General features: G+C 41.2%; 1 protein-coding gene across 1 annotated transcript in view; it reads left to right on the plus strand.

Annotated features, from left to right (window-relative positions):
- Positions 1-14,944, plus strand: part of SMS (spermine synthase) — a 52,005-nt gene that overhangs the window by 33,304 nt on the left and 3,757 nt on the right. The window contains exons 8-9 of the mRNA XM_082864022.1: positions 9,207-9,321; positions 10,148-10,227. Of these exons, the coding sequence (XP_082720148.1) occupies positions 9,207-9,321; positions 10,148-10,227 (195 nt within the window). The remainder of the gene's footprint in view (positions 1-9,206; positions 9,322-10,147; positions 10,228-14,944) is intronic.

Below are 14,944 nucleotides of genomic sequence, written 5' to 3' on the forward strand. Positions count from 1 at the left end.
CGCCAAGAAAAAATTAAAAAAAGATCACAGTGAAGGGAGATTTGTCCTCTTATTAATTTACTGTGAAGTACAGTAAGCAAATAGAGGAAGTATGATGATGACAAATATAGAAGTATGGCACAGAGACTTGACCACACCTTGGTGTTTGTGTAGACACAAAGCTAATATATGGACCTAAGTGTTCTCAGTTTGGGAAAAGGTTTAGTTGATTTAGTAAATGTCGACATAATGGGCTGTCCATCTGCATGAGAACAAAATTAACCCTAGAAGCCATAGAAAAAATAATTTCAGATGACTTAAGCTCTAGATACTAAAACTAATACATTTAGAGAAATTTAGAGTATCTAACCTTGGAGTTGGGAAACCTCATAATGAAAGACAAGAAACCAGTAAGTAGTAACATCATACTATATAAACCAAGCCAAAAGTCTGAAAATAATGGCAACAAACATGATAGGGAATTAATCCCTTTAATAATACAAAGAGCCCCTACTAATATTTTAAAATATTAACTAAAGGTGTAAAGGATATAAACTGGTGTTGTAGACCCCAAGTTCGTGTGCCCAGTGCACAGTGAGGCCAAACAAACTGAAATGGAATTTGGAGCAAAGTTTATTGCAAAGGGCAAGCAAAGAACAGGCAGCTCATGTGATAAAGACCCGAACTCCCTGGTGGTGTCTAGGGAAGTGGTTTTACAGGCAAAATTTGGGGGAAGGTGCAGGGTGTGTGACCTTCCTCTGGTTGATGGTAACAGGGTGGTGTTAAAGAAATCTCAAATCATCAGCCATCTTGTTTCAGCCAGGCTGGGTCCATGTGCTTGTGCACAGCCTGAAGTTACTGTCCTCTGCCTGGGTGGGGGCTTTAGTTCCTGGTTAAGAACTCTGTTATGTATCAGATTGTTATCTATAGGGACACAGAAAGACTTGTACCTGGGAGGGGCCTGCGGCGCCCCACTCACTTTAAATTCCCCTTTTCTTTGATACTCCTCAGTCTTGATGGGAACAGGTGTGGGATAAGAAAGGGAATAAACTTTTGGATAAAGAGGTTAATCATAAACTCCGCCGAGGGAGTCCACTTTTGGGGGCTGGGGAGATGGATGACTCAGTTTTAATACCCCACCCCTGTTTCAACCTTCTCCAAATCTTTGAGGGAATGGGGTGATGACCTGTCTGTCTGCTTCCTGCTAAAATGGGGCATAGTCCTGCCTCACCTTGGGGAGTGGACACTGAGTTGGAAATACTCCCAAGTTCCAAGTCTTGAATCAGAGTCTTGTATGATTAAGATCTCAGTTCCTGGGACTTCCCTGGTGGTCCAGTGGTTAAGACTTCGCCTTCCAATGCAGGGGGTACAGGTTTGATCCCTGGTCTGGGAGCTAGGATCCCACATGCCTCATGGCCAAAAAACCAAAACATAAAACAGAAGCAATATTGTAACAAATTCAATAAAGACTTTAAAAATGGTCCACATCAAAACAATTCTTTTAAAAAAAAAGATCTCAGTTCTTTAGTCCACTGTTTCGGTGTGCCAGATCTAGGAGTAGGAGTAGTAGTGACAACCCACACAGACCTTGGAAAGTAGATATCATTCCCTGAGAAATTCAGGAGAATGAGCCTGAAAACCAATCTGGACCTGGCACTTAGATAAAATTACATTAACTGGTTACAAGTCTCCCCCTAAGGTCTCCCCCTAAGTAGGTTATAACTTTTGATGTGATATTAACATGAAAGGAGCTATTGGCCATTACATGTCTCCTTTTTCTGCTAATGTATGATCTAAAGCAGTTTTGTTGTCTAAAAAATTTAATAGTTACAAGAGGAGACCTTGAGATAAGGTTGCAGCTGCCAGCCAGCACTACTTTGAGAATGGCTGGTGGTATCCCAGAGTCTGATACAGTTCAGAAAATTCAAGTTCTCAACAAGACAGATGTGTCTAAAATCACGTCCTCAAAGGCCACCTAGTTCTACCTTGGATGTCTGAACCACATGTCTTCCATTTTGACTTGACAAATTCATTCCCCTCCTCAATGGCCAAAGCATATGTACCATATGACCAAGCCGCTCTGGTCAGTAAAGTTTACGTTAAACCGTGTATAAGCCAGAATGACTCCCCCATACTTCCATATGTGAAGATTTTTCTATCATTTCCCCTTTTGATTGCAAATCTTTCAGTAGACCAAAGTACTTGTCCCTCGATGTCAGGGTGGTTGCTGCCTCCCCCTGGGTCCCTCATGTTCCTCTGTGCTAGGCCTCCTTTTTGTTTATATAAATTTGCCTAGGTATCTCCTTTGGGGGAAAACTAATCAGATGCTGTCAACAGGCTCAGAGGTATGCTAATGGGGAAACATTTCATAGGCTACACATTTAGTTAATTATACCGAATTGTAACACAAGCAGTGTGTATGTGCTTTTAGCAGTAGACTTAAAGCTAGCAATTATATATGTCATGTATGAGTAGTTATACCCTGACAACTTCACTAGAAAATTTTCTTTCTATCCTGAACATTGGGGGCAACAATATGGTTAACACAGTAGCTTTCAATTTTGATAGGGCCTTGTCACACACAGGTCATGGGACATCTGATCTTCATCTCAAGATAGGTTGCTGTTATAAGCTTCAGAAACAAGCTCAGTGTCTTTAATAATTCGGTTAAACTTTACAACTATATAACAGGGAGCTATCTGGGAAGTAAGTCTTAGGCAATAAATACAGACCCCAACAGAACTAGAATTTAATATCTATTGAAACAATCTTTCTCCAAAATTACCCTCATTTTTTACCAAATATTTTAGCCAAATTATGGAAATCAGACTTTCACAAACTTGGTCTGATTTATTTACATACGTGTAATTGATCCTTTAAATTGGCTGTGCTGGAACTTTTCATAAGGAATCCCAGACTGAATTTTTAAAAGGCCCCTCAGGGCCAGGAAAGCTATGCCAAGGGCTTGCCACAGATTCTGCCTGCCATGTCTGTAGATCTGGGTGAATTCCTCTCTTCTAGAGGTCTCCAAAACATCTTGAGACTCCTGCGCTTGTCAGGTAGTGACCTTTCTTGTTCACCTTGATAAGGTTGCTGGGAAATCTGAGTTGCCAATTTTTGGAGGGCTCAGGTAGAAAAAAAAAATCATTGTTTCATTGCTGTAAGTCATAATTAGCTTGAGGGGAAGTGTTTCCTTATATCTGGAAAACACAGATCAAAACCAGTAGTATTTTAGACAAAAACCGTAAAAATTATAACCATATTCACCAGTTCACTCAGTAATCCTTTTTGTTAACAGTGTTTATGAAGATGCCAGGTTTTTCTGTTAGGATTCTGTAATTGCTTACCCAGTTCATCGATATGATCTGAAATTTATGAGACTTGGACATGTCAAAAAGTCCTTTTTATGAATCTTCTTGAAGATGAAGCACTTTTGGAAAAACAGTAAAACAGTAACTGAGTGACAAGACTTAAAAGGTACAGTTAAACACCTGATCCCAATGTAATTGACCAAAAACTTGGTTATAATAACTAGAATTATGAGTAACATTTTATCAGGACACACCAGACTTTGAGAAATTCCATATAATTAAAAAAAATTTACTGGAGTATAGTTGATTTATAATGTTGTGTTTCATATAATTTTAAGAATATAAAAACATTTGCCCATACCGTATAACCTGATAAGGCTTAACATTCATTTGACAATGCTTCCCATGTAATTTAACATACTGAAGTATCCTAGTTCATTTAATCTCTGAGATGCCTTAGGGTTCTTCTGAAGCATCCTAAAGTTAGCTGGAGGTCAAAAGAACGTCAGTTAGAATTTGATATTTGGGACGTTTGTCAAAAATATTAAAAAGTTTCAAAACACCTGGTCAAATAAGATCATAGGTCATTGTGAAACAATACCCATTCACCTAACCAAAGTGACAATAAAAGATCTCAAAGGCAAATATAGAAAGTTACAGTCAGATCCCTCAGAAAGGCAAAAAAACTCACAATCTGTTATAGAAAGCAGCTTAGCATTGTAAGAAAACTTTGTTTTGCCAGCAGAGAGAGAAAACCAAAAAACCAAACTCCAGTCTTGCATCAGCCTTTTTTTTTTTTAAGAATCTTAAAAAAACGTTTATTGATATCTCTTTGTAAGTGAATCAAGTGGGTGTAAAGCGGCATAAACACAGCAGTGAAAATCAGATACCCCATTATAAAAATAAATTACCAAAAAAAAAGACAGTGAAAGAGAAATTTTTACAAAATTCGTTCAGGGGCTGTGATGCAACCTGGATTGACCACATCTAGACGCACAGCTGGATGAGACATAAGGCTGGGCAATCTTGGGGCTGAGAGGATTGGTGAGGTTGGGTGAGCAAATGCAGACCCTTTAAAGTAATACTGCGTGGTACCCATTCCAAGGGTCCCAAATCTCCAGGTTCAAGGAAATCTTCCTATAGCTACAACATGCATGGGAAACCCAGACGATGGTACACCATGTGATCGGGAAAGGTTTCTAAAACGCACCTCATTTTTCATCTGCTGGTGCGCGGGTTTGCCATTCCAGCCGCTTTACTAACAGTCTCCCCACTTGGAGAATCAGCACCTTTAACCTCCTGTTTCATACAGTCTGCAACTTGTCCGGAGGATGAACGGGAAGTGGGGGAACCAATGAGAGACTAGCTCTAGGTGTTTGGACAGGCACATGTCACTCTAATTTCCAATCAGGAAGAAGAATTAACCAAAGGATCAGCCTGCCCCCCGGAACCAGAATAGGGCCTGAAGCAATCCTGGGGTTTTGCGGCCAGCTCCTGAATAAGCGAGTTGAAAAATGGAGCTCAGGGGCACTGCAATTCACAAACCTGCAGAGTTATAAATGATAACTATCGTCCAAAAATATATTGAGGTAAGGCAACGAAGAGGATTTGAAAGCGATGCAGAATTGCAGGAAACAGTTTTCAAGAGGTAGATTGGACTCGCCTTTAAAGCACATGAAAAGCGGCAGAACTTCGACAATGATGCAGTTGGCCAAAAAGGGCGCATGCGTCATCAGCCTTTTTTTTTTTTTTTTTTTGAGGTACGTGGGCCTCTCACTGTTGTGGCCTCTCCCGTTGCAGAGCGCAGGCTCAGCGGCCATGGCTCACGGGACCAGCCGCTCCGCGGCATGTGGGATCTTCCCGGACTGGGGCACGAACCTGTGTTCCCTGCATCGGCAGGCGGGCTCCCAACCACTGTGCTACCAGGGAAGCCCTTCCCTTATTTTTTAAACATTTGAAAAGAAGGTTTCTCCTAGAAAACTTACCTAATTTACATTTAATTTACTCAAATGTCTCATCAAGTTGTTTTTTTTGTTGACAAATTTTATAACAATATGAACTTTCAGTAACCCTAGATGCAATAAAAGTATTATACTTAATACTGATGACTCTAAAGACATGTGTATATTAAACCAACATGCTTAAGTTAGATTTAATACCAAATATCAATTTAATAATGTTCCCAGATCACATGAACCTGAAACTTAACTAGTTTTTTATATTTCTGAGAATTTAAATAAGCACATAATTTTGTTTAGGTCAGTTAAATGGAACTCATCCACAAACCAATCTTGTCAATGCCATTTGGAGATAGACACATATTTATAATGTACACATAGACATACATATGTCTATATAGACACAGATGTAAAAGTTTTCCTGTGTGCATTTAAAAAGCCCCCTTCCCTGTCCCCGTCCCCCCCACCCCCACCCCGGTGTCAGGGATCACAGACGATTAAAGTTTCTGAGAGCCCAGGTAGATCATTTTCATCTCCAAGGTATTAGCTAACCTCTACTAACTGTGCACACACAAACTAGTTTTGGAATGTCAGAAGAGCCCCATCTTAGCCATTTTCAGGGTGAGATTTCCTTCAGTTTGTAAGTAGCCAATTCGGTTTAAATCAATAACAGTAATAGACAGTAATACATATCACTCACGCACATTCACATGCTTCCCTTCCAGATGAACTTGAATCAGCGTTCAGGTTACCAAGACTCCCTTAAAGAGGGTTAAAACCAGGAAGAGAGAACAGGATTGGGACTCGTGTACCAAGACACTCATGCTCACACCCAAAATAAAAGCCAAACCAGTTCCAAAAGGCTCAGTTAGATACAACATAGCATAAAAGCCTATACATAAGGAATTTCACCCCATTTCACTTCCCTTTTATAAAACAGTTCTAGTTGAAAGATGCTGTTATAATTTAGAGGGCCATTGTTGTCCAGATCCCAAGGCGTACTGAGGCCAGGCAGTGTTACGATGAATATTTTCTTTCATTCATGGGAGCAAAGCTGATCTCCCAGTTCTGAAAAATGTACTCTAGGGGACTACAAGATGGACCAGAGCTGTGCTCATCCATAGTTATTCATGGCTGGTGGTGTCAAATACCAAGCAAAGAGCAAACCAATGCAATGCAGAACAATCTCAGGGTCACAGTTCCCTAGCCCCAGAAAGGGAGAGAGCCAACCAATGCCCTATCAGAGGTGAAGCCAAATGACCAAGCCTAGTCCCCTAGTTCCTTTATCTTAGGGAATTGTGTCAAGCTCGATTTCTGATTTGTTACATGTGATTTTTTTTTTTACATGAACATGTTTTTTGTAACTAGAAGGGAAGATTTCTTTGCTGTAGGTGAAGCCAGTGCAATAGGGAAGAATAACCATGGTGTCAGTATGAGCTCCATTACCAGAGATATCTTAACCAGCCAATGCAAGTACTGACTGATACACAGATATAAAAAACAAATACGGTCGCATAGACAAGAGATCAGATAAGGTATATTTCAAAATTGCTTTCCCACTCCCAGATGGAGGCCTCCAAGCAGATTCGTCTGACTCCCAAAAGAGAATCAGATTGACTCACAATGAACCCAGAGTGGCTCACTTCCTGAAAGGGAATGAACCTAGACAGAGCCGGTAGAATTCCTAGCTCACGCATGCTGGAGAGACTCAGCCCAAACCGATGCCTAAGGTGGGCCGTAGGTCAGAATGTTTCTTGGTTCTAAACAGTCCTGTGCTGAAAGGGCTGGCATCCGGCATCGCCAGGGAGCGTCCCTCCAAGTTCCTCTGAGTGAAATGAGCTCTGGTGGCTGTTGGGGACTCAGGGAAGAAGGCTGCCCTCGGCCAGGGTCGACCTGTCTCGGGCACAGTCTCTTGGTTGGCTCATCAAAACTGGTGAAACCTAATTCGTGTGCCTGATACACAGTGAGACCGAACAAACAAACTTCAGCGTTTGGAGCAAAGAAAGGTTTATTGCAAGGGCCAAGCAGGAACAGGCAGGTCAAGCTCTAATGGGTTTTCAGGGAAGAGTTTTTTAAGGCAAATTTGAGGGGAGAGCTGCAGGGTGTGTAGTTTTCTTCTGATTGGTTGGTGGTGAGGTACCCCGGTGGTGTTAACTGGATTCTCAGTCATCAGTCTTCTGGTTGTAAGTACTTGTGCTCAGCCTGAAGTTACCAGCCTCCACGTGGGTGGGGGCCTTAGTTCCTGTCGAAGATCCCAGAGTTATGTATCAGATTGTTAGGTGTAGGGATACAGAAAGGTTTTGTACCCGGGAGGGCCCGCAGGGCCCTGCTCAGTTTCAACACCCCCCGCCCCCAACTTCTTTGATACTCCTCAGGCTTGAGGGGAACGGGTGTGGGACAAGAAAGGGAATAAAGTTTTGGATAGAGAGGTTAATCATAAAGTTGGCAGAGGAATTTGGCTTTAGGGGTACTCGCTTTCATTGGTACTTTTCAGAAGACGAAAGTCAAATAGCCTGCAAACTTATGACAAGCTGCTTGCCCCTATTGGTGGCGTGAAGTTCTTGTGAAAAGTTAGCAAGGGACTCGACAAAATAAAACAACGGGGACAACATCCAGTACTGGGAAGGCTGCAAGGACACAGGTGCTTTATGGAGCAAGAATTGCCTTAAGAATTAAAAAGTAAAGTACACATGCCTTTTGTTCTGGCAACCCAATGTTTGGGCATCCAGGCAACCGTCATCTATACAAGGAGGTTTGTTATGGCTGTGTTTGTAGAGACCAAGACTTGACGATGGTAAGAATATATAGCATTTTTAGTGGTATGTTAATACTTTTAAAAAAACATCATTACCTGGAATGGTGTTAGGTGAAAGTTGCCAAGTTCAGAACGATGTGTGATCCTAGTTATACAAACGAGAACAAGCATTTGTGTTTATGTGCGGGTGAATGTGCACAAGACTTTGAGCACAAGGGAAAACTGAACATATCAAACAAGACTGATATGTAGTTGGAGGCGGCTGAGGTGTTAGTGCTTTCTAGATCTTTGCATGGTTGCACTTGATGCATTAAATGAAACGAGTTATGTAACAACCGGACAGGAAGATCCAGTTTCTTCAAGAATTGTGGTTTTGAGGATATGTGTAAGAACATTTATAGGAAAAGATCTGGAATAGTTTATCTTAGGGAATTGTGGCAAGCTCGATTTCTGACTTGTTACATGTGATTTTTTTTTTTTTATACACGAACATGTTTTTTGTTAAGTAGAAAAATGAAAAGACAAGGAGAATAACTCCTTTCTTGTTCAGGAATTTGCCTACAGCTAGGTGGGTCCCTAGCTCATAGCTTCAGTACTCCAAAGATACGGCAAACCCCAAACTTATTTCCTGTATTTACTGTAAAGGGTCTGTATGAGAATTCCAGCTTCTACCTGCTGTACTCTGCTTGTTAATAACTCTGTGATTGTGAGAGCTGGCATTTATCACATGGCTTTATAACCATCAGTACTTGAGGTATTAGAGGTAAGATGCAAAAAATAAATCAATAGACAACAAAGTCATTCAGTGCTTAGTATAAAAGAAAAACTAAAAGTAGAAGAAAATACATGTAGTAGGATAGGCAGTATAGATTAGAGTTAAAAGTGTGAACTTGGTTTTCAGATCTAGGTGTGCTTCTTGGCTCCGTTTCTTATTGGGTGCCTTTGAGCAGGCTTTGTGACCTCTCTCGTTTGTGTCTCTATTTGTAAAATGGGGATGATAATAGTACCTGCGAGGAGTTGTAAAGCATGCAGTAGGTCCTGAATTTTAGCTCTTAGCAGGTATGGGTGGAAGTCATTTTTGCTTGTGCGGCAGGGTGCTGTGGCCCTCAACCCCCGCATGCCGTCTCCCCTTTCCTTTTACAAGTGTTTAACTACTTCCATATGTGTTGGCTCACCCGCATCTGTTCCTGTTCTCTCTGGAAGGTTCTAATAGAAGACTGTATTCCAGTACTGAAGAGGTACGCCAAAGAAGGGAGAGAGTTTGATTATGTGATTAATGATTTGACAGCTGTTCCAATCTCCACATCTCCGGAAGAAGGTAGATTCTGTTTTTTCTTTTTAACCAAGATAATGTTCATGGAAACGTTTTTCTTGGCACCATGTGAGAATGAAAAGATCTTAAGAGATTGTCTAGAAAAGTTCCTTCATTTATTAAAGGTAGTTAAACTGAGGCCAGAGGTAGAAAGATGGCTAGATTTGGCTTTGGTCAAATCCTGTTTTGCCATTAAATGAGAAAAATTAATTCAGTTGTTTGAAATAAGCATGAAATAAAATGACTCATACCATTGAGACACTAGCTTGTTGGATAACTTATTTTTACATACTGTGATTTTTTTAACCTGTACTGGGACAATATGGTGACCTTTCTAAGCCACACCAGAGACAGTTCCCCTTCTCAGACCACCACTCGAAATTACTGCTGGCTTAGGATTTCAGTCTTCATGTTTTTTCTATTACCTTGTCTTCCTGCTGAGTTTCCAGACTCGGGTCACCACCTGATGACCCTCGCTGACCCTCACCCTTGCGGTTTCTCTCTTGAGATGTTGATGCTTTCCCCGTTACTTAAAGCTGTTGTCTTTCAGATTTCAACCACTGCCTTTGTGTCAAATCTTTATGGGTATGGTGAGAACACTGCTACGTACATGCACATTTGCTTTTGATCTTGCTTGTGTATGCGTGTATGTGCACGTGTGTCCAAGACACAAAATATGTGACAGTATGCTGTCATTCACGAATAAGCCCTCGAATATTGGGTCTTAAAGAAGCTCATGGCTATTTCTTATTTTTGTATTGACTTTAGATGTTGTTTCTCATGCACGTAAACCCACATTTATAAAACTTAATTTTTTTTTTTTTACATCCAGATTCCACATGGGAGTTTCTCAGACTGATTCTTGACCTCTCAATGAAAGTATTGAAACAGGATGGGAAATATTTTACACAGGTATAGACTTACTTAAATGTTTTTTTCCCAAAACCCTCAAATTTTATGTTTTGTGCTTCACACAGCCAAAATACTTAAGGAGACATTAACATAAAGACTAATGGTAGCACTAACTATTTAGTTACTTGTAAAATTAAGACTAAATGAAGGTTAAAAGGGAGTGTGTATAGTATGTAATGGCTGTATGCTCTGACAATGTAGGGATAGTACAACTATTAAAAATAGTGGTGAGTGGGGGAGACTGGGACAAGTATATGCAAAAATCTTTTGTATATTTTCAGTAATCATGTTGGTGGTGATGGTATTAGTATTGTTATTGAGGTTGTTATATTTGTAATGTGGCATAAAGCAATTGAGCAATTATGCAATATTTTAATTCTGTCATCCCCACCATTGTCAATATGGAAGGAAGTAGTTGAAGATGTAATAGAGAAGTGGATAAATAAAACCGTATTGTACTGAAAAAAAATTCAAGGACAGACCAGTATAATTGGATTATGTTCTCAAGTAGTAAGTTTGTAAATAGCTGACCTGTCATTTTAAGGGAATTAATGAGTTCTGTTGTGTCCTGTTACCACAACCTTCTGATTTATTAAACTTGGGCTTTGGATGTAGTATAAGCAGTTGTCACCAGATGGAGACACAGACTGTGATTCCACCCCCCACCCCCAAACTCTAGGGCAGGGGTCCCCAACTCCCGGGCCATGGGCCAGTACCGGCCTGTGGCCTGTGAGGAATCGGGCCGCACAAGCAGGAGGGGAGCGGCGAGTGAACCAGCGAAGCTTCATCTGCCGCTCCCCATGGCTCACATTACCACCTTCCGTGGAAAAACTGTCTTCCACAAAACTGGTCCCTGGTGCCAAAAAGGTTGGGGACCGCTGCTCTAGGAAATTCTTAGTGGAAAAGCCATCAGCATAATTTCATAAACTGCTTTGGCTGTAGTATGAGTTACTGCCACTAGATGGAGACACAGACCGTGGTTTTTCCCCTCATCCTCTAGGAGCTTCTTAGTGGAAAAGCCATCTACATAATTTCATAAACTGCTCTGGCTGTAGTATGAGCTGCTGCCACCAGGTGGAAGCAAATTGTATTTTCCTCATTTTCTAGGGGATTCTTAATTTTAAAAGGTTTGAAGTTAGTATTTCTTGATATGTAAAAAATATATATATATATAACCTACTAAAGTCCTTAACTTTTCGAAAATGACAGCAAAAGCAGCTAATTGATGATCCGTCTTTTTACTTGGTACAAAAATCCCTTGATTCATAAGCAGAAGATAAACAGTATTGTACTCTGGTCCCTGTAATTAATTCTTCAGCATTTTCAGGAGAATTCCACCTCCCCCCAACTTTTTTAAAGCATTGTTATAGTTAAATGTCAAGAGCTACTAGAAAGGTCCTAACTTTATTCTCCCAAGGAGACTTTTTTAAGCAGACCCCAGACAGTTTACGGGATCTGAGATTCATAGTGCCGAAAACAGCTTGGCAACTTAAGAGACACCTTGAATTAGTTTCCATCCCATCCTGTTTTCTTCCTCCTCCCCCTGCACGGGCAATTAATCCTGGACCTTGCACTTGGTGAAAGTGTTGGCAAGCTTCAAGGGAACAGACAACTGTCGACGAACGGACTTTTTCTTACCCTGATCCTTAAGAATGATTTTTAAAACACATTGTAGAATTGACTTTTTAAAAGCCATGGGTCCAGGGGTCTGTAAACCACGGGCCAGATCTCATCTACTGCTAGTTTTTGCAGTTTTCTTGGCACACAGTCATGCCCATTCATTACAGAGCGTCCATGGCTGCTTTTGCTACAGCGGCAGCTTTGGAGCACTTTTGGTGAAAACTATATGATCTGCAAAGCCTAAAATATTTTCTGTCTGGCCCTTTACAGGAACCCTGTAAAGGGTTCTGACCCCTGCTTTACAGGAACTCTACAATGAAACCTGCTCAAACCAAGTGGTCTTATTCTTATAAAAACAACCCGAATTCAGTGAGTTGGGCTTTTCATAAGTGGATATTTCTCAAGCAGAGCATATATTGATAGAATTTGGTTCTTTTTATGTTTCTGCAAATAGAAGTCTCATGGAGCTTAAGTTGGGGAGACTGTGAGGCTCTGACATCTTTAATCAAAAGTGACGGAAAACAATTTGGATCTACTGCAAACCAGTCAGTTTATAGTAGAGAATAGGTACCGTTAGGAAGAAAGCACGAGTGTTTTCTTTTGTTGTATTTACCTGGTACACTGCTTCCTTGGGGAACTGCTTTTTCTCAGTATGGACAACTAATAGAAAGGCTTACTTGACAGATCATCCCCGCCCATTCCTAAATACTAATGATTCAGGCTTTGATAACCTGGCCTTTGCCAGCCAACTTTTACTAAAAATCACCTTAAATACTCAAGGCTGTGCTGGTTTCTAAGAATTGTCCAAAAGATGTATTAGGACATCCTTCCCACCCCCGCATTCATTATAGTTGGAAACTCAAGGCGATCTCTTTTTATGATACCCAGGAATCCCACAGTATGTTGGGTGGTTGAATGTGTCATATGAACCAAGGGGGCGTAGGCCTTTGAAGAAGCAGGAGTCAAGAGCTGCAGTGTGGTTTGACTCAGTACGTACTGATGTCATTCCCACAGTGTAATACTTTCAAAAACTACCACATGGTATGCTCAGGAGATACCTTTAATTCACACCCACCCCCCTTCCCTGAGCCTGTAGCTTAGAAATGGAGTAAGGTTAAAGATGGGACAAAAATGTTGTCTGGCTTGTTAACTTGGTGACTGACAAAAGCTAAATGTTCCTGCCTAAAACTGCTTGCATCACAATGGCAAGTTCATGATGTCACTAGTGTCACTGTGGCTGGTTGAAGACAGCCTTGTCTGTGGGCCACAGAGCTGGGGAAGGCGTCCTGGAATGTGTGGGGATTCATCGATCCACCGCTGGCAGGCTAGGGGAATTTGAATCCAGGGAAGAATTGCTTTTGTGGGACTAGGAGGCAGGTTCCCCCCACCCCTCATTATAAAAAAAAACTGTAGGTTATTTCAAAGTACAAAAATATGTGTGTGATATTCATATTAGTTATGATACAAAGATATTAACTTCCCTGTCCCCCCGCAGTCATGGATGTTACCAGTATGCTTGACTTGTCTGCATTCCTCCCTAATCCCCTCCCGCCTTCTGGAAGTAACCCATTTTTAGTGTGATTTTTTTGTTTCAGTTACTCTTGTGCTTTCTTTATAGATGTTTTACACACGTGTGATCTGCTAAATCATCATATTGTTTTTGCTTGCTTTTGAACTAGATAAAAATGGTGTCCTTAAGGAGGTATTCTTCCAGACTTTTTTTTTAGTTGCGGCATGTGGGATCTTTTCAGTTGCGGCATGCGAACTCTTAGTTGCAGCACGCATGTGGGATCAAGTTCCCTGACCAGGGATCGAACCTGGGCACCCTGCTTTGGGAGCGCAGAGTCTTAGCCACTGGACCACCAGAGAAGTCCAGACTTTTTTATATTACAGAAATCACACAAGCTGTGTAAAAGATACAAACAGAACTAAAATCTATAAAGTAATAAAGCAAGTGTCACCCACAGCTAACATGAGGCAAGGAGAAACTTCTTAATTCTTTGCTATTAGATTGTTATTATGCATCCTCCATGTGTCATAAGAAAAGAACAGTGTAGTTCCATTTAAATACATAGAAAAGTGAAATGTATCACATTACTTTTTTTGGGTAGGTATCTGTGGGGTTTTTTTTTTCTTTTTTAAACTGCTTTTTGACAATTTTGGGGAAGCATAAATTGAAACTATCCTATTTCTTTACCACATTCTTCGTAAGGAGGACTTCCCATATACCCTCTGTAAAGAGAGAGCATGGTGTCATTTTTAAGATGGCAAGGAAAACCTTGAACTGTGAACCTTGGTGGCATTTCCATTCTATAGCTTCCCCGGTAGTGAGGTGTTCTAAAAACAACCGGGCAGTGTTTTCTATTTGTGAATCTTAAATTACACATGTGGTGTTTATGTACTCTCATGGTGAACTTGATGTTGAAACCAAATTATATGCTGGCCAAGGGCACTTTGGCCAGTTCCCACTGCAGGACCCTAGATGATGGGTTACTAAACAGGCTGGCACTGAAGGATGACGATGTGCTGAGCGAATGTGCTACGTTAAAACCGCCCAGGCCAGCCCTTGGAATAGTTCTGTCTACCCACTTGCCCATGACTGACTGGTTCTTTGGTTTTGAAAGCCATCCTCAGGAACGCTTATATCACAGGCTGCTTTATTATATGTGAATAATTTTCATCTTACATTATACTTGGCTATTTTGAGGCAAATTGATAGCAAAGTTCTTATGAAGGAATGTGATCAGCACATATATTCAGTTGTCTTCCAAATGTTAAGAACTTCAGAGGTTGGGACTTCCCTGGTGGCACAGTGGTTAAAACTCCATGCTCCCAATGCAGGGGGCCCGGGTTTGATCCTTGGTCAGGGAACTAGATCCCACATGCATGCCGCAACTAAGAGTTTGCATGCTGCAACTAAGGAGCCTGTGAGCTGCAACTAAGGAGCCAGCAAACTGCAACTAAGGAGCCCTCAAGCCGCAACTAAGGAGCCCACCAGCCACAACTGAGGAGTACATGTGCTGCAACTAAGGTGCTGGTGAGCTTCAAATAAGGTGCTGGTGAGCTGCAACTAAGGAGCACGCCTGCCGCAACCAAG

Source organism: Leucopleurus acutus (genome assembly GCF_964270905.1).
Source record: "Leucopleurus acutus genome assembly, chromosome: X".
Lineage (NCBI taxonomy): Eukaryota > Metazoa > Chordata > Mammalia > Artiodactyla > Delphinidae > Leucopleurus > Leucopleurus acutus.